This window comes from Larus michahellis, chromosome 13, assembly GCF_964199755.1.
Source record: "Larus michahellis chromosome 13, bLarMic1.1, whole genome shotgun sequence".
In the NCBI taxonomy this organism is placed as follows: domain Eukaryota; kingdom Metazoa; phylum Chordata; class Aves; order Charadriiformes; family Laridae; genus Larus; species Larus michahellis.
Window position 1 is genome coordinate 15,520,788 of NC_133908.1, and position 21,485 is coordinate 15,542,272.

At 49.6% G+C, this 21,485-nt stretch overlaps 3 protein-coding genes and 1 long non-coding RNA gene across 14 annotated transcripts; 2 read left to right on the forward strand and 2 right to left on the reverse strand.

The window, feature by feature from the left end:
* The first annotated feature begins 30 nt into the window (after nucleotides 1-30).
* GSC2 (goosecoid homeobox 2) lies at nucleotides 31-6,746 on the forward strand. Of its 9 annotated transcripts, none has more exons than XM_074606307.1 (5): nucleotides 31-393; nucleotides 1,056-1,148; nucleotides 4,063-4,441; nucleotides 4,988-5,235; nucleotides 5,788-6,301. In XM_074606307.1, the coding sequence occupies exons 3-5, from the start codon at nucleotides 4,135-4,137 to the stop codon at nucleotides 5,890-5,892; spliced, it is 660 nt and encodes a 219-aa protein (XP_074462408.1). In that variant the 5' UTR covers nucleotides 31-393; nucleotides 1,056-1,148; nucleotides 4,063-4,134; the 3' UTR covers nucleotides 5,893-6,301. The 9 variants fall into 9 exon arrangements, with proteins under 9 accessions (XP_074462408.1, XP_074462407.1, XP_074462409.1 ...); XM_074606306.1 differs by having other exon boundaries at nucleotides 138-393; nucleotides 4,051-4,441; nucleotides 5,788-6,306; XM_074606308.1 differs by having other exon boundaries at nucleotides 139-313; nucleotides 4,051-4,441; nucleotides 5,788-6,746.
* On the reverse strand, nucleotides 4,661-6,248 carry LOC141750711 (uncharacterized). Of its 2 annotated transcripts, none has more exons than XR_012589759.1 (3): nucleotides 6,108-6,248; nucleotides 4,974-5,213; nucleotides 4,661-4,789 (listed from the first exon to the last, which is right to left on the reverse strand). It is a non-coding gene; the product is annotated as an uncharacterized LOC141750711 (long non-coding RNA). The 2 variants fall into 2 exon arrangements; XR_012589760.1 differs by having other exon boundaries at nucleotides 4,728-4,811.
* A 290-nt stretch (nucleotides 6,747-7,036) lies between the features above and the next one.
* On the forward strand, nucleotides 7,037-16,929 carry ESS2 (ess-2 splicing factor homolog). 2 transcript variants are annotated; one of them, XM_074606695.1, is made up of 10 exons: nucleotides 7,037-7,304; nucleotides 7,627-7,795; nucleotides 8,743-8,838; nucleotides 9,450-9,616; nucleotides 11,579-11,696; nucleotides 12,429-12,562; nucleotides 12,710-12,812; nucleotides 14,062-14,171; nucleotides 15,093-15,208; nucleotides 15,721-16,929. In XM_074606695.1, exons 1-10 carry the CDS (start codon nucleotides 7,122-7,124, stop codon nucleotides 16,001-16,003), a joined length of 1,479 nt encoding a protein of 492 aa, XP_074462796.1. In that variant the 5' UTR covers nucleotides 7,037-7,121; the 3' UTR covers nucleotides 16,004-16,929. The 2 variants fall into 2 exon arrangements, with proteins under 2 accessions (XP_074462796.1, XP_074462797.1); XM_074606696.1 differs by lacking the exons at nucleotides 15,093-15,208; nucleotides 15,721-16,929 and adding an exon at nucleotides 14,989-15,026 and having other exon boundaries at nucleotides 7,058-7,304; nucleotides 14,062-14,237.
* TSSK2 (testis specific serine kinase 2) lies at nucleotides 16,929-17,950 on the reverse strand. The gene has a single exon (XM_074606697.1). It carries the CDS (start codon nucleotides 17,948-17,950, stop codon nucleotides 17,024-17,026), a length of 927 nt encoding a protein of 308 aa, XP_074462798.1. The 3' UTR covers nucleotides 16,929-17,023.
* Between the last annotated feature and the right edge of the window lie 3,535 nt (nucleotides 17,951-21,485).

Sequence of the window (21,485 nt, forward strand, 5' to 3'; positions counted from 1 at the left end):
CTGTGCCCCCCGGCCAGCCGGGCAGGCTCCGGGCACGGTGGAAGCTCCTGGCAGCGCTGGTCGCGCTGAAGGCTGCGGGGGAAGGCGAGCATCCCCGCCCGGCGATCGCCGGGCGGGGATGCTCGCCTTCCCCCGCAGCCTTCAGCACGACGCTGGATCCAGGGCAGGCTGCAACTCAGGGATTAAAAAGCAACATCATGTGAAAGCTGTTTCCATAGCCGGTGGAAAGCGAGAGCCCCCAGAAGGGCGGAAAACCGGGGGAGCCGGTGCTTGGTGCCGAGCAGAGAGGAAGCCTTCGCCGGCGTGAGATGCTGTAAGATCTCTGAAACGCCACGATGAAATGCTTCAGAGTGAAATAGTCTCGCTCCGTCGTGCCTCGATGCGTCAGAGGAGGTTTGGTTACCCACAGCCCCCCTGCTACGCCATGGGTACCATCCCCGTTTGCCAGCATCCCCGTTAGCCAGCATCCCTATTATCGCTACGTTCACTAAAAGGCAGTGGAGGGACTCCACTTCTTCCCGCGGGCTGGAATGGCCTTTGGAGAGAAAAACAGATTTATTATAACACTTGATGTTAATCATCATCAAATCCAAATGGTTTTAGTTGGGTTCTTTTCGTCACTTGGCACAGGGTTGATTTGGGGGTTGGACTAAATGACCTTTAAAGGTCCCTTCCAACCAAAACCATTCTGTGATTTCTGTGTCTTTATTAAATGTAGCTATAACTCCTGACTAACGCATGCCACGGAGCTTCACCCAGCAGCTATCAAGAAAGTGCTCCTGGCTGGTTTTGACCTTGAAGGGTTGTTTTTCCCCTGGGTTGTTTCTCACAGCGGCACTGGGGCAAGCGATGGGCATCAGCCACTTGGGCACGTGCCACAGTGGCACGGGCAGGCCAGGAGAGCGCGGCTGGGACAGGCCAGCATCTGCACCAGGTGACGAGGAGGGTGCTGAGATGTGGCTCCCTGGGTGAGCACTCTGCTTGGGGACAGATAAGCCCCAGACTGGAGTTTTTCGCAACATTTGCCAGCAGCATCCATCTCTGTTCTGCTTTAGAAATCAACGTGGATGCCCAAATCCAGTCACAGATCCAGGTTTGCCCTGTCTGCTGCCGATCCCAACCTGTGGAACAGCCTGGGATTTACCCAGGTAAGGCAGAGTGGCGTGGGAGGACAGTCACATCCCTCGGAGCTGCTCCTCCGCTCCCCGAGCCCCGCGGCCACCCCACAAGGCGGAGGGAGCCAGGGAAGCGCTGCCAAACCAGAGCTCCCCCGGGTGCAAGTGCCCAGGCAGGGGCAGGGTAAAGGAAGGTGCTCCCATGTTTTGGGGTCTCGGAGGCTCCTGTTCCCATCCCCTTGTGCTGCCTGCAGGAGGCAGGGGCGGGGGCGGGGGGGGACTTTTTCTGGTTTCACCATAGGAAGGATTTTTCAAACCCTATAAATTCACTTTTGACAAATGAACAGCTAAAGCAGATTAACCTTTTTGCTAATCCTCTATAATGGCTTTGGAATCTCCTTAACCAATAAGAAAATGATAAGAGCCTGTTTCTTTTCTTTTTATCTATATCTATATTGTCCTCTCTTGTCTGCATTTTTTTTTCTTTCTTGTTTTATTTTCCTTTCCTTTTCTAATATGAAATAGCCCAGCGATCCTATCTCCTGGAGGCTCAGTAAACAGAACATCAATAATCCCTTTCCTTTATTCCTCTCCGGTAACAGGGTGCAGAGAAGTGTCTGCCGATTGGGATTTGATTACCAGCAGCTATCAAAAGTCTCTTTGTAAGATCTGGGTCCTAAATCCCATAATTCTTTGATAAAAGAAGTATTACCAGTCCATTTTCTGAAGTGAAAGGTATGGGAGGAATGAAAGAAAGCAATCAGCGGAGATCCTAATAGGCTAAGTGCATGTGGGGCGGGGAGGCAGGGACAGGCAGGGGAGGCCAGGGAAAGGTGGCCTTTGTTAAGGACGGGGAATGAGAATTAATCCGCTTCGCGGCTATGATTATTACAGGCAAGAGCAGAAAGGGTCGGATCCTGTGTCTGCCCATGGCGCATCCCAGCCCGCCTGCCCTACAGTCCCTCTGGACTGGCACGGTGTGGGGAGCGGAACCTGGCCCCACATCCCTCTCCCGCCTCAGCGCCTGAGTACGTGCATCGAAACTGGGAGCAGTTTGCGATGATCCCTGGCGCTGGGGCATCCCCAGTCCCTCTCCGGAGCACTGACGCCTTGGCAGGGCATGTTCAGCAGTGAACGCGTCCAGACCGGGCGGCTACAAAGGCGTCTTCCTCTCAAACCTACAGCAAATACGTAAAGATTCACAGAGCGTTGTTATTATTTATGTCGTGCCATCGGAATGGCTGAAGGAGATGCAAAAAAAGGGATGGAAGAAAACCCAGTGGTTTGGTTTTAAGTGAGATTTTACAGAGATTTGAGGGTCAGAGGTAGAGCGGCCATGGGGCATCTCTTCCTGGCACTGGGAGACGGGCAGCGGGCAGAAAGGGAAGGGCAGGCAGAAAGCAAGGCCGAGGGGAAGAGAATGGGGACGGAGAGGGGGCTCTCCCGCGGACTGTTTCTCATTTTTGCATGATGCTGGAGGGCTCGCTGGGCTGTTTGGCGTGAAGTCACGAGGTGCCACGAGGATGTCTGATGTGCAGCAGTTTCACAACATTCACCTACGTGTCTCCTTGGTGTACCACGAGTGGGACTGGTATCTTCTCTCGCCTGCGAAGAAACGCCAGGTGGGAGAGTGTTCCCCAGTAAGCTCCTGAAGCCTTACCACTCACCTTGGCTTAACCCGCGCTGAGGGCAAGAGAACTCGGGTTTAAATTTTCCTAGGTGGCCTGAGCTCAACCCCAGGTTCTCTGTCTGAACCCCAGCTACTCGTTTCAGTTACAAACCCAAGATGGAAGATGTCCTCTCTCCTCCCGTGGATCGCATCTGCCAGGCCTTGCTCTTTGCCCTCGGGAGTGTCGGTGCCAGGCGTCTCCTCCATCCTGAGTCACCGCTCTTAGCCATAACTTCACCCCAGTTTCTCTTGCTGGCCAGAAGAAGTTGGGAATTGGCGTGACAAAGCTTTGGGGAAGCCCGGCTGCCCCCGGCAGCTGTCCTGGCTGCTCTGGGCTCACTGAACAGCCCTTCGCTGTGGCACCGGGACCACGCTCCTGCCCGAGCTGCTGCGGGATCCCACCGCCTGCCCTCCTCCCCTCCCTTCCCCACACCGAGCAGGGGTACGTGCCACTAAGCTACGCCACAGAGCTGCCACCAGCTGCCAGTAATCTAATTTATTAAGGGCTTTGAATCCTTACAAAGAGTATGTTGGAGACATGCAAAGCATCTGCATTATCACCGTGCTTAGGGCAGCGGAGGTGGGGGAAAGGGGAAGGAGGGAAAATACAATTTCTCTGCTTTCAGCAGAAAATAAATCAACTTTCACAGAGAGTTCTGGCGCAGCCAAAGGCTGTGCTATCGTTAAAAATGATTTTTTATTAAGCTGAACTCTCTCCTCTCTCATATTGTATGATATGACAGCTCTCTTTTGATGGGAAAGCTTTCATTTGGCCGGAGAAAGGGATAATTTGGTTCTTTTAAGGAGTTAATCCTCTGGTCCATTTCCGGGCTGGGAACAGCTATCCTCCCCCTTCCTTGGATCGGAGGCTGCAGCACAATGGAGATCATAACCACCTCAAATCTACACCCGAGATGGAGAAATCAGATTTCCTTCTCCAGTCATTTTTGTGGGATTAGCTAAATCTTAGATCCACACTAACCCTTCACAAAGCTGCCAAGATTAGTTAGAATTTATTTTATTCACAAGGGGGTTTACGGTTTTCTTTCCAAAGGGATTATATCTCTCTCTATATATATATATTTAGGGTGGTTTCAGTCATAAAGCAGCGAGGTTAGAAGGAGAAAAAGTGTGTGTGTGTGTGTATAAAATAAAAACTCGGCTGCGAGAATGACAGTCACTTGAAATGCCAAGATAAAGCAGCGATTCCGGGTGGCTTTGCCGGTCCATTTTAAAAGCTATGTGAGCCGTATTTTTCCTTGCGAGACCCTGCTCCAGAGTGAGCACCCAGAGAGCAAACCCCGCTCAGCCTGAGCTGCCCATCCCCGCAGCCGCTGCTGCCGACAGAGGATGTCTTCGGAGCCAGCGTCGGGCACCGACGCCAGCAGGAGAGGCCTCAAGAAGCCGTGTTCCTTCAGCATCGAGGACATCCTCTCCAGCCCGGCAGAGAAGAGCTCGCAGGTCCTGGTCCCGCTCTGCCTGCGAGGCATCTTGGACTCCGCACCCAAGGGGCTGTGTGAGCTGGAGACCATCCCAGCCAGCTCCCTGCAGGAGGAGGAGGAGGAGGAGGAAGAAGAGCTGGAAGGGGCAGGTTGCAACTGCTGCTGCTGTTCTCACATGAGCACCCGTTCCCTGCAGGACTCGCCGAGTTGGCTGGGTGAGTGTTTGGGTTTGATTCACAGCGTAGGGCTTGTGGAGGGTCGTGGCAATATCGCATCTGACCTGCCACCGTGGTGGCCTGCTCAGACCTCAGCTTCGCTGAGCTCTGCTCTCAGCAGGGCTCCCAGGAGCAGGCACTTTTTCCTGCAATGTTAACAGGTCTTTTAAAAGCAGCAGGGGCTATTTATTACTGTGCATTACTGTTTTATTGTAAAACACTCGAGAGGATGATGCTTCTAGGGATGGAAGTTCTCTGTGGAGTGTGGGGCCCCATGGTCACGCTGCCCGTGCACAGAGCTGTGCCGGTGCTTCCTGACGACATCGGTCCTGGGGAACTTCACTTGTCCTTTAAGGAAAAGAAGCTTTGGCTACATTGCGGGGAGGGGGAGGGCGAAGAAAAAAAAGTAACGAACCCTTAAAAATGCAGCTCAGGAGCATCCTGAAAGTTCAGAAATCCCCCATGTGGGGACTGAAACTGCCTCGAGCGAGACGGGTGTTTCAGCCCCCCACCCCTAACACTGCTGCTGTACCTCTCCCCTTGCAGACGCCCGGTTCCCCTGGCCCATGCGTCTCTTCCACTCGGCTGTCAGGGTCTGTACGAGCCCCCAGGGGAACCCGAGCGAGCTGCAGACTTTCCACCAGATCCAGCGCCGGACGCGCCGGCATCGCACCATATTCACCGAGGACCAGCTGCAGGCCCTGGAGACGCTTTTCCATCAGAACCAGTATCCGGACGTCATCACCCGCGAGCACCTGGCAAACCGCATTCACTTGAAGGAGGAGAGGGTAGAGGTGAGAGCCTGACACTTGGTGAGGTGCTGTTTGCTGCCACCCCAAAAGCACACAGTCCGGGGCATCGCGCTGTCTGTTTTGGGAGCTGCAGACCCAGGGCCTCATTTTAAAAACCATTCTTGGGTATTTGACAAAACACAGTTTCGGTTTGGTAAACTATGGGAGGATACAAACACTTCTGCTGGGCTGATTTGTTCTGGTATCTGTTCCCATAAACCCACGCACTCCCCTTCTCCTGGAATCACCTATGTAAACACACAGACGTGCCCAGTTCTGCCCATCCGCTGCACCCACGGGTATATTCCTTATTTATGTGATCTGCCTGACTTCTGAATTTGCCATGACGGGGTCCCAGCTCCCTCGCGCCCCTTACATGTATATGAACAGGATTGCAGGGGAGGGAGTGATTGGATTTTGTATCAAGCTTTTATATCAGGAAATACAATGCAGCATCCTAAAGCTGACATTGTACAGTCCAGGAGTGTAACTGCTTGTGCCGCTGCAAGTAACATGTGAAATTCAAAAGTTCTTTTCTTGTTTTGCACTTTCTAGGTTTGGTTTAAGAATCGGCGGGCCAAGTGGCGGCATCAGAAGAGGGCATCTGCCTCAGCGCTGATCCTCCAAGGCACCAAGAAGCCCCCCGAGGAGAGCTGTTAGTGGTCGCATCTCAGCAGATGAATGCCAAGAGCATCCATTTCCCATAGCCGAAGGGTTCTGTAGGGGGTAACCTGAAAGGGACTAATGAAGCGGAAGGAAATCTCTGTGATTCCCAAAGGAGGAGGATAGATAAAAGCAGACATGACACTTCCATGCCCCGGTTTCTCTTCCAAACCTAGTTCACGTGGCAAATAACCCACCAGGCAGATGCTTACCCTCAGATGCTTAAGCAGAAACCGCTCTCAAAAGCCCGTGCGGGGGACGGAGCTGTACCAGTGTTAAATACGTGTGCTTCAGGAGAAGGGGAGACTCCCCTTCTTGTCTTTGCTCTGTGCAGGTAGTATTTGTGCTTGCTTTACTACTGTAGATTTGCAAAGTATCCTGCAAATGAATGCGTCCTATTTTCAGCACCCCAATGGCATCTGGAGTTGCTTTTGGGGTTGGGCTTAGTGAGCCGGCAGTTTGCTCCTTAACAAAGAAACACGGGTTTCTCCCTCCCGCCCGCGGCGGAGGCGATCCACCTGTTGTGGCGAGGGTCTGGCGTGGGGAGGGTTCGGCTCACCTCCACCCCGCCCGTGCCAGTCCCCTGTCAGCGCCGTGTCCGTGTCCCCAGCAGGGCCAAAGGCGAACCACGTCCTGTAAAGCAGTGAGATAAATAAAACTGTCCCGTCACCTCTGCCGGTGCTGTGGGGAGACGGCGGCGGGGGGCCCTGCCTGTGCCCGATGGCGGGGCCTGCTCCCCCCAGGGCCTTCGCCTGCCTCACGGCCCCGGGAGGCCTCCGCCTATCCCGCGGCCCTGGAGCGGCCTTCCACAGCCCTCCAGCACCCGGGCGGCGGTCCCGCTCCCCGGGGGTGTCTCTGAGGCGCCCTGCGGGCGGTCGTGGGGGCGCTGGGGGGGACAGACCCAACGCGCGGCCTGTGGGTGCCGGGGGCCGGTGTCCCGGGCGCAGCCCCCCGCGGCCCGGCAGAGCCCGGCCCGTGAGGCCGCCCCTCCGCCGGGCCGAGGTCGCGCCGTTGAACCGGAGCGGCACCGGGCGGGTCCTCCCCGCCGGCAGGGGGCGCGCTGGCCGCCGCGTCCTCTGCGCCGTGCGTCTCCCCGGGGCGGGGCGGGGCGGGGCGGGGCGGGGGGTGTCTGCCCGTGGCGCGGAGGCGTGACGTCACGGCGCGTCGCGCTGGCGACGGTGTCTGAGGAGGGTCAGGGCGCTCGCGGCCGCCCGGGTTCCGGTGCGATGGAGGCGGCGGCGGCGGCGGGTCCAGCGGCCCCCTCCGGCGCCGTGGTGCCGGCTGCCGCCGTGGGCGCCGCCGTGGCGACGGGAAAGGGGGCGACGGGAAAGGGGGCGACGGGAAAGGGGGCGACCTCACCGGCTGCGAGGCGCCCGAAGAAGATCCTGGATGAGGAGGCCTACATCGAGGTAGGCTGGCGGGCCTGGGCCTGGGCCTCTCCTGGCAGCCAGGCCGGGCGGCTTCCGCCTCGGATCGCCCCGGCTCGGGTCCGCCCGCGGCCGCTGCCCGCTGGAACGCCGGCCGCGGGCCGGGCCTAGGGCCGCGGCAGCTCTGGGGCCGCCCCTTGGCTCCCGCACCGGCTGCGGCGCCAGCTGTCAGCGCGGCCCAGCCTCGGCTGGAAGCACCCGAGTGCTGCCTGTCTGTCCCGGGGGCTGCCCGTGGCCAGCCCCGGGCCGAGCCGGCGCTCCTAGGTGTCCCAACACGGCCTTGCAGTTGTCCCTCTGTTTGTAGGGCTTAGAGAAGATCATTCAGCGAGATTTCTTTCCTGACGTGGAGAAGTTGCGAGCGCAGAAGGAATATCTGGAGGCTGAAGAAAACGGTGACTTGGAGAAAATGAGACAAATTGCTATCAAGTTTGGCTCCTCCTTGGGCAAATCATCGAGGGGCACACCTGTACCCTGTAAGAACTGGCTCAATGAGGCATAAAGGTTTTATGTCTGATATTACTGCTCGGGTTTATCTAACTTTGTGCGGGCAGTGCTTATCCTAAAGAATCAAGATTGACATGGTGTGGGAATTAGTATACCAGATGGGGCAATAGCCAGTATCTGATGACTGATACTGAATTTGTCTTTGATGTTGTCTAATAATTCCTTCTTGGGGGATGGTTTTGGAAAAAACAGCTATTGAATACCCATTTCTCATGGGCATCTTTTGCCAAGTTCCTGCTCCCTCGGGAATGTTACATGCTCTGATGTGCAATATTATGCTATCAGAAACTGTAAGCTATATTTTTAATCATTATTATAGTTTTAGGGGTTCTTGTTGCGTCTACAGACATGTAAGATTTTAATATATTGAGGACAGAAGGTGTTGTGTTGGAAGCTCGTGATTACCAAAGGTTTGCCCAGCAGGCATCCGCTCCCCTGGTGTATGTTTGCTTTCACTTCAAGTTCACTTGTTTCTTCTAAAGCCCAGTCCCTGGCCGAGCTCTTGCAGTGGGGTTTAGGTAACCAGCTTTCTCATGGCAAAGGGCATGTGTCACCAAGTGTTTCCCTTCTTCCCCAGCTGCAGGTGCTCGCCCTGGCCTTGGTTAGGATTGTTATGCTGGCTGCTTGCTTCTTTTGGCAAAAGCTGTAGATAGGGTAGCAAATATATTGGGCTGTGGCTCTTCTGTGAATTTTTCTCAGCAGGAGAAAAATAATGTCTTAGATGAGAGCAAAATCTTGTTCTGTGGTTGAGACAGAATAGAATATTTTGGTGTCTTTTCATAATTTTTTAATTAAATTGTTTTTCTCTTGATATGTTTTCTGTGACTTGTTTGGCACCATTTCTATGGTAGAAGATGTCACAAGTGTCCCGTTCTGTGCTCTAGTAACCATGTGAACCTTTTCTTTTCTGTCACAGATGTTACTCCAGCCACATTTGAAACCCCAGAAGTGCATCCAGGTGGCCTTCAACTGGGGAATAAATCCAAAGCTGGCATCAAAGCTGCAGAGGAAGGTGGGAGAATGATGTTTCTCTAGCTGAATTCTTCAGCAGCAGGAAAATACTTTTGTGAGCCCCTTCTCCTGTAAGGGATTTGGCTATTTAGCAGATATTTAAGCAGTTTCCTTTAACCTTTTAGTAGGTGAAAACGATCACTTCGAAGTTGAACTTGACCTAGCGTTTTACATCATGTGTGTGAATTCACAATTATGGGTCTCTTTATGGCTGTGTAAATTCTTAACTCTGTTGATCTCTTTGAAGGCAGTAAATTTTTCCTGTGTCCCTGAAATTAATTCTGTAAGTAAACAAAGATTGTAGGGACAGAGCTATTCATATAGTATATTAGAAATGTCTGCTAGGAGCTGGCCACTTACGCATTTTCCCTTTAAAACAAGTAGCTATAAATGCAATAAAAGGTTCTATGTGAAAATTGGTAATACATCTTCCAAAAAATAATTTATTACGGGACTGCTCTGCGTGTATATATTTTTTTTCACCAAGTTTCATGTTAATTATTAGTGGGTCGGTAGAAGTTTCACTGTCAGAAGGGATTAAGAGTTACATATAGTGCTTTCATAGAAAGGGAGGTATTGAACTTTCTCAGCCTTCTTCCCTCCTCTTGTTAGGAGAAGCAGAAAAAGATGATAAAGACACACTTCCCAGTCTGGACAGCTTCTTAGCAAAACACACGAGTGAAGATAATGCTTCGTTTGAGCAGATCATGGAAGTGGCCAAAGAGAAGGAGAAAATCAAGCACGCTTGGCTGTACAGTGCAGAAGAGGAGTACACACAGGTAGGGAAATGGCTCAGCTCTACCTCTGCTCTTCCAAAGTGATGCAACGGGGAAATACCATTTTACTGTATTTCTTTCTTGTTTGATTAAACAGAGTATTATCTTACCTTCTGTTTTCAAATCCTGCTGTAAATACAGATGAGAATTCATCGATTCTGAGCATGGGGTTATTGCATTAGACTGGTGAATTACTCTTATTATTGAATAAGAATAGAGAGGTCTTGATTTTGAATAACAGGTGCATGGGGTGATCACATCTAAATCTGAGCTAATCCTGGGTTTCCTGCATTCTGTGACAGCTCATTGCTTCTTTTTGCAGTCCTGTTTTTTCCTCATCTATAATGCAAGACCAGTGTTGACACAGTCACTGGGCATCTGTCTCTTCCTAAAGCTTTGAGACTGTGAAGCATTGCACTAAGTGCAAGTATTGCTGTTTTTGGCAGTCTCTTCCATAAGCAGCAATACCAGGGAGAACAGCTGAGAGCAGTTCCTCCATTGTTCGTCCATCAGCCTTTTATTATTTGGAGTTAGATTTTTTTTTATCTCATTTCAGTTTTCTGGTTTTATTATCAGTAATAATCCATTCAGCTGCCAAAGTAAAGTACTGTCCGTAGTACGTCTGGCTGTGCTGTCTTCCTTGGCTAGCTTCGTGGGAGGTTCAGGAGCTCTTCTGGGGCTGCCATGTCAATCTTTGTCCATCAGCAGTGAGCAGCTGGCGCTGTTGCCAGATGCATCAGTGATGGATGTGAGCTGCAGTGCCTTGTAATGAAATTTGGCACTGACGCATGAGTGCTTACTGCTGTTGTTGTGAGTGAGTGTTTGTTTTTATCCCAGCTAATGTAAACACTTGGAGTCTATTACAATAAAAATGCCCTCTGTGACTCCTTATGCATCTTCGTTGCTCAAGTGCTTTCATCCAGAATTAAAGGGTACAGAGCAGGAGAATGTTCCCAAAGCACGGGGGTTGTTTCAGGTGAAGGTGAAGTTGCCAGAGCCGGTCTTGTGCTGATGTTGTGTGTCTTCCTGTCAGCCAGCCCCCTGCTCAGACCTTGCATTTCCTTGCACAACATGCCCGTTTGTGTAGCAGACAACTTCACTATGCTTCATTTAACGTTTTCAGTGATAATACTGCTATTTAAATGTATGTGGACAATACCTATTAAAGACAATGTCAGTTGATGTCTCTAATATATAGCGTCTGGCAGTAATTGTCTAGTTTAATTAGTGTGAGTATTTTAAAATGGCATAACTTATTGGTGGCTGACTGCATTGTATTAGTTTCTTGGTGGTATCAGTGGCACTAGGATGCTGATAACAGCACATGAGTAATCGTGTGAATATATCAAATGCTTCCATACCTCTACTGCCAATGGAAATGTTTGAAAACTCTGACTAAGTATTGAAGCAGTGTTTGTTCTTTTGTTACTGCTTGCCTCAGCTAATACAGTTTGCATGAGACTAGGCTGGTACAAATACTCTCTCAAGATTATGTGCCAAGACCTTGTAGACTGCCTTTATATTAGATATAACCATCGTATGTTACTCTTCCCTTACTTAGCACTGAATGCTTCATTTGAATTTTGATTAGTAGAGAAAAAACAGAAAAAAGTTTGAACCATCAAAAGTGTTGTCACAAGATGTAATAAAAAAGTCATAAACGTAATCTTTCTGAGAAGTTAGTTCTCACTTGATTTTATACCAGAACTGCATACAGAGTTGTTGTTTGCAAGCTCCCCCGGGAACAGGATGGTTTCTCAAGTGCCACTTGCCAGAGAGAGTGTGCTTCTGCCATGCCAGATGCAGAGTGTGCCAGGGCAGGTAGCTGAGCTCATGATTGAGCTCTCCAAGTTGTGTATGCCTGATTAAAAGATCACAGGAGTCTTTCAGACCTGTTTTTATTTTTTTTTCCCTTTTTTAATGTGGGTTGTCTTTTTTTTTTTTTTTTTTCCATCACCCTTTCAGCGACACAATGAGAACCTGGCACTTCCTTCAGCAGAGCAACAAGCTCTGGAGAATGTGAAAGCTGGACTGGAGACCTGGGAGTACACGGCTCGAAACACCCTCATGTATTATCCAACAGGTGAGGTGTGCGGGTTTCTCAGGAGAGGCTTTGGTTCTAGGCGGGGGTTGACTCCAAACAGTGCTTACGGCACTTCTATAGATGGACAAGGAGCTCTTACTGGTAATACTGCACTTTTTCTTCAGTGAAGTTCATATATATATAAAGTTGTTAAGAAGTTTTTAATTTTTTTTCTTTTCTTTATTTGAACCTTGCTCCTTTCCCTCTGATAGCAAAGTTTGATCGTGTTCTGTTTGTCATTGAGAAGCACGTTATCTGTACTACAGAAGCACTTGTATCAGGAGCCAAAGCTCTTTCCAGTTTGGTCTGTCTTATTTATGAGCATTTTCTTGTCATCTTTATTCATTCTTTGCTTCTACTCGAACGGTGCTGCTTGGGCTTGTTTGGCCCTTGGTTGCTGTAGAAAACTGTATCATCTGGTAAATGCAGTTTTCTTTTGGGGTGTAAATGTACAATTGATAATTTCTGCAAAACAGTGAAGTAGAGAAAAGAAAGTCGTGTTGACTGTTTTAAAAAAATATTAAAATCTGATCTTAATTTATACATTTCAGGTGTTACAAAGCATATGTCTTGTGCAAATATTGTTTTAAATTGCTAGAGATACACATTGCCATTGCTGATGGATTCTGTGTTGTGCAGGAATGTGTGGCAAGTGTCGTGTTGGTCGGGAGCTTTAGAGCACGCTGCCCGGTGTTACCTGAGCCCTTCCTTAAAACCTTTCTGCTTTTCAAGGTGTACCTGATGAGGATGATGTATTCAAGAAGCCCAGGGAAGTTGTCCATCGAAATACCCGTTTTGTGAAGGACCCTTTTAGCCAAGCTGTGAGCAAATCACAGCTCCAACAAGCTGCAGCCCTCAATGCTCAGGTTGGATAATTTTCCTTCTTCTGACTAAAACCTTGTTAGACTCTACCCTCTGGTGTTGTTTATCAACCAGGAGAACTCTGTGTGTGCTAGATCCAGCTGACTCACACCTTTCTCCGTATGAGTGACATTTGTCTTTTTTTATTTCAGTACAAACAGGGCAAAGTGGGGCCAGATGGGAAAGAACTGATACCCCAAGAGTCTCCAAAAGTGAATGGATATGGATTTGTGGCTACCCCCTCTCCTGCGCCTGGTAAGAGGGTTTTCTTATTTTTTCTGATGTAAGAGAACTGCTACTGCACTTATTTTGATGCTCTGTCTGTTCAACACTGGGGTGTCGTTGGTTTAGAGAAGGAAGTAAACCTTCTACCTGTATATGCCTCATGAGCTGATGACTTTCTTGTGTACCGTGTGTGCCAGCTTGATGCAGTGCTTAAACGCTAGTCCAATACGCTGGCAAGAGAAGTCACGCTGTACGCGAGAGGCTCGGAGCAAGCTGCTGTGCAATTGCTTAGGAATCACCTAGAGGGCGGTGAGCCTTCCTAGGCAACTGGGGTGCTGTGGCTGCGTGTTTTAGCCCTGGGTGGGGCTTCTCTAGAGCTTAAAGATAAGAATTCAAACATTTCACTAACATTAAAATTCCAATGAGTTCAGGCGCTTATTTTTCAAAATGAGGAGCATTCTTGTCAGTGTCTCCAGTAGTTTGCTGAGTGATGGTACAGCCTGGCTCAGGGGGATGTGGCATATCTCACTTCCTTCGCAGTGTAACCCGCTGTTTTCCTCCAGGTCTACTGCTCTCTAGGTTCTTCCTTTGTCTGAAGACACTTCTGTATTATAGATTCCTTTTGTTCAAATGTATTAGCCACGGGATACTTTCAGTTAGAACAAACTGATTATTTTTCTTCCAGTTGAAATGTGGTATCTGAATTTTTGGCTGTTTTTTACCAGGCATTATGTTTCCCTGTCTTTTGTTATTATGCTAAAAGGTGAACATACTGAGCCTTTTCCTGTGGAAAGCCTGTAGGTGGCGTTTGGAGCCCACCTCCTTTCTCCCTTGTAAATGCCTCTTCCAAACCCTGGACAGCAGGATTTTCTGGCCAGTGACTTACTTGGGCTCTTTGTTTCCCTGCTTTTAAACCGTTCCCCATGTTGAAGGAGCTTTCATACAATAGCAAAGGGGAAGACTAGTACTGTAGAGGGGAAAAATAAAAGTGTCACAAAGCAAAAGCTCACCAAATGGAAAAATAAACACATGGAAAGGACAGAGCTGGAGTGTTGTAACCTAGAGGGTGACACAGCCACAGGCAATCCTGTGAGTTTAAGGTCATGCCCTTTTAATGGGAACCACATTTCAACATTGACTGTGATTTCCCCTGCAGCGGAGGAGCTCCTTTGTGTGTTGATGAATTTGCTGCATTTCATAATTTGCTTCTGTGGATTTTTTGTGGTGATCAAATAGTCAGATGTCTTACACGAGCATGACTTTTAAAATTTGTTTTTAGGTGTGAATGAGTCTCCTTTTATGACATGGGGTGAAATCGAAAGCACCCCGTTGCGTCTAGAAGGGTCAGAAACGCCGTATGTGGACAGAACACCTGGACCAGCCTACAAGGTATTTCCTGTTGGGAGTCAGCATGTCATTCTTTTCGTGGGGGGAGGACTAAGAAGGGAAAGGCAAGTGAGTAACTAATAGATTAACATTGTTGTGGGAGTGTGACGCATGTCTGGGCTGTGTTCCCTGTCCTTGAGACTAATAATCTAGGTTCTGCTTGGAGGGTGGAGGTGGGCATGGCTCTACTTGAAAGCTGCTTGGTGGAAGATACGCGAGGTGGAACACACGCTGTTGGCAGGAGAGTGAGACTCGATATTTGGTGATGGGCCCAGACAGAGGGGCTTTCAGAGGAAGCCGAAGAGACGCCTGATTTCTCTGATTTTGAATATATGAATGAATAATTGTTGGATTTCCCTCTGTCTTGCTCTTCTGGCTGTCACAGCCTGAGGCAGGTGTATCGCTTGAGAGTAGAAAAGGTGCTCTGGCTTTGCTTATAGCACCTGACCCTGCATGCCACCTGTCCCCTGCTGGTGTCATTGAATGTGAGCTGTCTGAGACTTAGTTTAAGAAAGGTGTAATTTGCTCTATGTGCCTCTGTTTCGTCAGACTCTGAAGCCCTTGACTGGTTCTCCTGCTGTTTAGCAATGTCTCTGTTTGCCTGAGAGCTGTCTGGCTACCGGCCAGGCCAGGCCAGACGCAGGTGACATTGTTTGTCTAGAAGAGACAGCAGGAGGAAATGCCAGAGATAATGGCTGCTTCCTTCACTGAACTGGTTTTACCATTTTCATTACTTGCTAAGGCAGGTTGGAGGTGTCCGTGTCCCCTCTGGCTTTCATAGAGCAGCAGAGGGGTGTGGGCTGACCCCATGTCTCCCCAGTTTAGATCCCTTTAGGCTGGAATCCAACTGTGAAGGTGCTTTGACTCATTTATGCAGCACTCGTATGAGTGCCTTTGCGAGTGAACTCTGTGATGCGTTTATAGATCCTGGAGCCTGGGCGCCGTGAGAGGTTAGGACTCAAGATGGCCAATGAAGTGGCAGCTAAAAACCGAGCAAAGAAGCAGGAGGCCCTTCGAAAAGTGACAGAAAACTTGGCCAGGTGAGACTTCTCTTCTGACAGGAGGATTGGGGGTGGGTATTTTCTCATGAGATTTAAATCAACAAATGATCAATGTACTGGATGCTGGAAGAAACGCAGTCAGACTAAAAGTTTCTGGAAACCAGTGGCTGTCCTGATACTCCCTCTTGTCAACGTTACTGTTCTGCCCTGCAGCCACCCAGCAATGCATCTGGAATCGGTGTCTTGCCTCATTGCAAAGAGGAGACATGATAAGGTTTGCTTGGCTGGGTCATGGGAAGGACAGAACAGGCTTGAAGGAAAAGGCAGGCAGTGCCACTCAGGTTTGGGAGGGATGTAGGAGGTTTCTCTGTCACTTCTCTCTTTAGAGAAACAGGCCGCATTTACCTGCGGGCAGAGTGACTTCTGTAGCCAGTGGGTCTGCTTTGTGGGGGAAATGGACACCAAGGTCACCTGTGGAAGCATTGATGCTCTTCCTGATAAACGGCAGATTTTTACTGTAAAATCTTTTAAAACTGTTTATTCTGTTCCAGCCTCACTCCAAAAGGACTGAGCCCGGGAATGTCACCAGCTTTGCAAAGACTAGTAAACAGGACTGCAAGTAAATATACCGACAAAGCCCTGCGAGCCAGCTATACTCCTTCCCCAGCCCACACAGGAACCCCTGCTTACAAGACCCCAGCAAATGGGCCTCATACACCCACGAGCACCCCACAACCTAGGACAGTATCTCAGACACCGGTATCTCAGGATACTACGTCAATCACAGACAATTTACTGCAGCTTCCGAAAAGAAGGAAGGCATCTGATTGCTGAATATTCCAGTCACCAGCAAGGCGACAGTGAACTGGCTGTGCTCGGCTGTCTGCAAACTGGATGTTGTGAGCCACGGGCAGTAAAGGGTGTCTAGATCCAGCTGCCAGAGTGGAAGCCAGCGGTTATGAGACCTGGGACCAGCATTACTCTAGACTATATAGTGAAAATAGCCTGTGATGTGCTTTTTGGAAGCAGAGTCTCTCCTGCTGTGGTATAACTTCCCTTTGAGCTGCATAGGTGGGATGCACAGGGCTGCTGTAGCAAAAGGATCCTTCCTGCAGTGGCAGAAAAGATTCTGAACTTTTGGAAAATGGCGATAATTTTTTGAAGATATATTTCTCTTTTTAAGATGGCAATGCATTTAAATATGTTTCTGTACAGATATGTCTATTTATAAAATGTGGTAAGCCTTCCTAAAACGTTGAACTGGACTTTCTTCCAGCTTTTTGGTTTTGTGCTTTGCGGGAGAGAGGATACGACCATGTATATATTCAGACATGACTCAGAATTTTAGAGGGTTTCTCTTTAATTTAAGTGGTGTTTAAACTGATGTTCTTGAACGTACAGTGGGCCTGTCAAGGGAGGTGGTACATCATGAAAACAGTATGCATACAGTTTCAGACATCAGTTCACACTTCCTAATAATATGCCCTCTCACTTACTGAATCTAGAATGTGGTTGATGCACGCGTGAAGCCTGCAGCTGGTGTAGTCAGGAACTTGAGAAACGTGAGTGTAAGAGCTCTTAAATATCAGCAGCGCTGAAAGCAACTTTGCGATGTGTTTTCACAGTCCCTTCTCGACCCCGCAAACCATATTGGAGACAGGTCTTTGGAGAATAGTGGTGTTAAGCTGTTCGTTCACCTCAGCAGATGCACCTTGTCTTCTGTTGCTATACTTCATAAAGCAAAAGATGAGGACTATTTCTGAAAGCGTCCAGAGAAGTTGAAACTGAAAATCCACCAGTTCACCATCCTCAGGAGGTTCCCTTTTCTTTCTCTTCTCCTTCCCATTCTGCAGATTAGGATTTGGTTTGCAGCTTGTGCTCAGGCTTTCGTTCGCACAGGTTTTGGGAATGCTCACCCTCTTCTGCAGCTGGCGGAGGGGATGGGATGGTGGATTTTGGAGTCTGCAACCATGAGTGTTTCAAAACTTCATCTATGCACAACCTCTGAGACACATTGGGCTGGAGCAAGTGGTAAATGAGGTCCTTGCACTCTACCGTCAGGTGTTTTGAGTTGGGGAAGGGAATCCTGTGTTGTTTCTGCATAGAGATCATGTTCCTGACATTGGAATCATCAAATGGCATTAAAGCGTAGACCATTGTATACAGGATGACACCCAGACTCCATATGTCAGAAATCCTGGGGTCGCAAGGGATGCCCTGCAGCACTTCGGGGGCTGCGTATGCGGCAGACCCGCAGAAGGTTTTGCTGAGAATAGTTTTTCCATTTTCATCCCGAGACAAGGATTTGGAAAAGCCAAAGTCTGACAGCTTGATGTTGAGGTTTTCATCGAGAAGGATGTTCTCACATTTCAGGTCCCTGTGAGCTATGTCCGAGTCGTGGCAATGCTTGATGGCAGAAGCCAACTGTTTGAACTTGATGCGAGCGATGTCTTCTCTCATAGCTCCTGTGGTCTTGATGTAGTCCAGGAGGTCTCCCTTTTCCCCCAGCTCCATCACGATGTACACTTTCCCAGCTGATGACTCAAAAATCTCATAGGTTTTGATGATTGAGGGGTGGCGCAAACGTTTCAAAGCTTCTATTTCCCTGGGGAGAAATCTTTCCAGGCAGTCCTGAGGAGTTTCATTCTTGTTGATTATCTTGATGGCCACGTTGCATTTCAGCCGGTCGCAGTAGGCAGATTTCACTTTGCCGTAAGAGCCTTCTCCAAGCGTCTTGCTCAGGCTGTAGCCTTTCATCCCAAGCACCACAGCGTCATCCATGGTGGGAGAGCTGGGGGGAGCTGCATGAGTGGGTGCTGGTGTGCATCATGCGTGGTGGCAGATGGGATGCCCACGCACCATGTGGCTGCCCTGGTGCTGGCGTGGCGGGTGGGTGGCACCCGGGCGCTGGCCACTGTGTGATGTCACAGGCAGCCGCCCCTGCGCGGGCACTCAGAAGGACCTTTTGGTCCTGCCGTAAAGCTACCGGGTGATGTCACCCAGGGCAGAACTTAACATCGAGTCGTGGAGAGACATTCTCCATAAAATGATCCTTTAGTTTTGCTAGCAGGACAGAAGTACCTTAAATGTTTTTTCTTTCGTAAAATGTACCTAAGTCTTTATATATTTATTCACGTCATTCAGGTGAAATTTTGTCTGTTGTCTATTTTGTATGTCTCAGGTGATCTTTCAAGCCCCCCATGGGCGTACTTCTGGTGTGCGGTGGCCTTGCTCCTCTTCGGCTAGCTTCCCTCAAAAGAGATGGGATGGGATGGGATGGGATGCTGCTTTTTCTCATCTTCACTGGGGCTGTGTTCAAGAACTGGTTTGGGTTTGGGGTTTTTTTTATTGTGTTTTTTTTTTTTTTCCTTGGTCTTGGTAGGGGAAGGAGGTGATTTCTCTTAAGTTAATTTTCTTCTTGTTCATCTGGCCCCTCCGTTTTGTATCTTGATGACTGGCTGCTTTTCCGTGCTCTGCAGATGGCTTCTTCTTAAACCCTTCCTCGGTGAGGGAGTTATGTTTTGACTTCCAGCTTCTGCTGCTCTTGAGAAAGGCTCGCACAACACCTTCCTCAAAGGGGCTCAGGGGATTACTGCTTTGTGCATTGATTGCTTCACCGTAATCAGCCTCCGGGGCTTTTTGTTTTGCCTTGATTTCAGCTTTTTGTTTTTACAGCTGCCATGCGTGTGACTCCAAAGACTTGATGATGTTGATGATCACAACACAGGGGCTAGGGACAATCCTGCTTCATCCACCAGCAGAGATGACTGTCGTTCTGAAGAACAGAAGTGATACGTCTGAAAGGCAGACTGGGCTTCTGTTTGTTTTTTTCCTCCCATTCTTTGAAACTTTGAGCTAATTTTTATAATTAGTCAAAAAAACCCACAGAAAGCAGTTTTAACCATACATAAAACTCAGAGCTGCGGTGGTTCTGGTACGAGCTGACCTTTGTGTGTGGGACGAGCCCTGTGCGGCGTGACCCAGCCGGGAGAAGCACCGAGCGCCTTCCAGCAGGAGCAGGCGTAGCCGGCTGCGTGCGCTTGCACCACGCCTGAGCACGAGACAGCCTGTGTAACGCTTGACGTTTGCTATAATCAGGTGATGTTCTACCCAGGGAACATCCGTGGAAAAGCTTGTACAACTCTCTGAGCGGTGCCTGCGGCCTCCTGTGAGGTGTGGGGTCGTTGATGCTGTGTTTGTCCTGCTGGAGAGCTTCCTCTGGCGCGCTTTCCATGGCCACTGCCAAAGCTCCCGTCCCTGACTATGGAAAAACCCTTCCAAGGGACTTGATTTTTATAGTGCACCTCGTAAAAATCAGTTGATCAACATGGCATTGCTAGGAATTGTGACTGCAAGAAACTAGTAATTTTTGCTATTTTTAGTTCAAAAAACATTTTTTTTTTCTTTAAGCACAAAAATCATTCTCAGATACTCATGAATGAATGCAAAGGGAGACCATTTACTAATGTTCCTGTGCTTTCAGAGATGGTCCATAAGGACTGAACTGGCTAAATAACAATTAAGTTCTTGGGTAACTTTTAAAACTAATTCTTTATTTCATAATGATCACATGACCTGCTTACCTCCATGAAACGTAGGACCTCTCTGTTAGGGTGTGCAGGCAGATGGCCAGGTCCTGGCCCCCAGTTTGGGTCACTGAACAGCCCAGGAGAAAGGAGCTGAGGTGACATGAGAGGTGGCGGGATGCAGTAGGTGACAGGTACCTGCTGGAGCGCCCAGGGAAAGGGCTGAGCTTCACGGGTGGCTGAGGAGGAGCACGGGGACCATCTGGGGCCTGGAACCTGGCGAGGCGGCAGTGACCCAGCGGGAGGTATCAGAAGCACCAAATTTGGATACAGATTTAGCAAGGCTGGGCCCAATGGGAAAAAGTAATTAGAGGAGGGTTATTTGGGGAGGAGCTGGGGATTAGAGAAGAGCAAGCACGGGAGCATGGAGGGAAGTTGGGATAAGGGCTGGATGTACAGAAGCAGGTTGTGATCAGCATGTGTGTGTCAAGCCTGGTGCCTGATCTCCTCCATCTCCTCCTTCGATGATTCCTACGCATCCGCTGGGCGCGGGAGCTCTCTCTGGGCATGGGATGGACGTAAAGGCTCCGCAGCATTTGAGGGACTGTGGATGGGGTGTACATGTGGATCAGGAGCGGGATGGGGTGTGTGTCTCCCACAGCACTTCAAACTGGTCACGCTCATGCCAAGCTGCAGCTGGAATAAGAGAGAGGGCAATATGATATCTTAGAATGGTTGGTTCCATGTTGTGCAGTTCATGCTTAAAAGCAGATTGCATAAAATATCCCGTGGGACGGAGTTGATTTTGTGTTCGCCCTCAAGTGAATTAACCTAGACAGCCCTTCTAAAATCACAGTCTCGATTCTGCCAGACTGAAGGGCCTTCACGTATTTGCTGGGAATGTAATTTATTTTCAGAGAAATGCTATAAAACCGGATCTCTTGAAGGGGATGTAGTGCTCTTCAGCTGGGCTATTCCTGTAACGCCTGCTGTAATGTCTGGCCTCCGCCTCCTGCGGCGGCTCAGCCCCTGCTATCTGTAATTAGCTAATCAGTAGGCTCTTTGTTGCCAGATTTTTTGGCTACTGTAGCACTAGCAGATAATGTGTCTTACAGGGCCAAATCCAGTGTGAAAAAACATCTTGGTTGGTGATGACTTGTGATTATTTTTTTTTCCTCCCCTTTTTCAGCGGGTGATTTTTCTTTTCGCTGTTCTGTATATCTGCGTTTCCCTACGTGCCAGGCCCAAGCACCCCCATCCCTCAGCCAAAATAGCCCCCGCAGCTCTCCCGGCGCCGCAGGGATGGCCGGTGGGGAGCGGCGGCAGGGATGGCTGCAGGGGTTACCGGCTGCTTGGGAGAGATGGTGGGAGCCCCAGGGGACCTGTGGCCGCCTGGCACAGGGCTGTGACACCGTCACCTGCGGGTGGCCGTGTGTACGGTCTGGGGCTTGGCTCCTGGCTGCCTGCAGGAAAGAAGAGGAAGGACCACGTGGGATTCTGGTTCTTATAAGTAGGTGGGAAAGAGGGGGGGATTATGGGTGACTTGGGGAAGAGCAGGATGTAATTTCGTAGAAAGTTGCAAGAACTGTTCGTGAAGAGCCGGTGAGGACGAGGGATGAGTTGTGGTAACCCAGATGGAGAAGGGAGGCTCAGGTGCCTCCGAACCAAAACCCGGATTACACCAGAGATGCCTGCTGCGCTTTTCTTTGTAAGAAAGGGTAAGAACGTGCTGAGCAGCAGACAAAGAGCAACACACGGTGTTTGGTGAGGCGAGTAGGTGAGAAGAGACT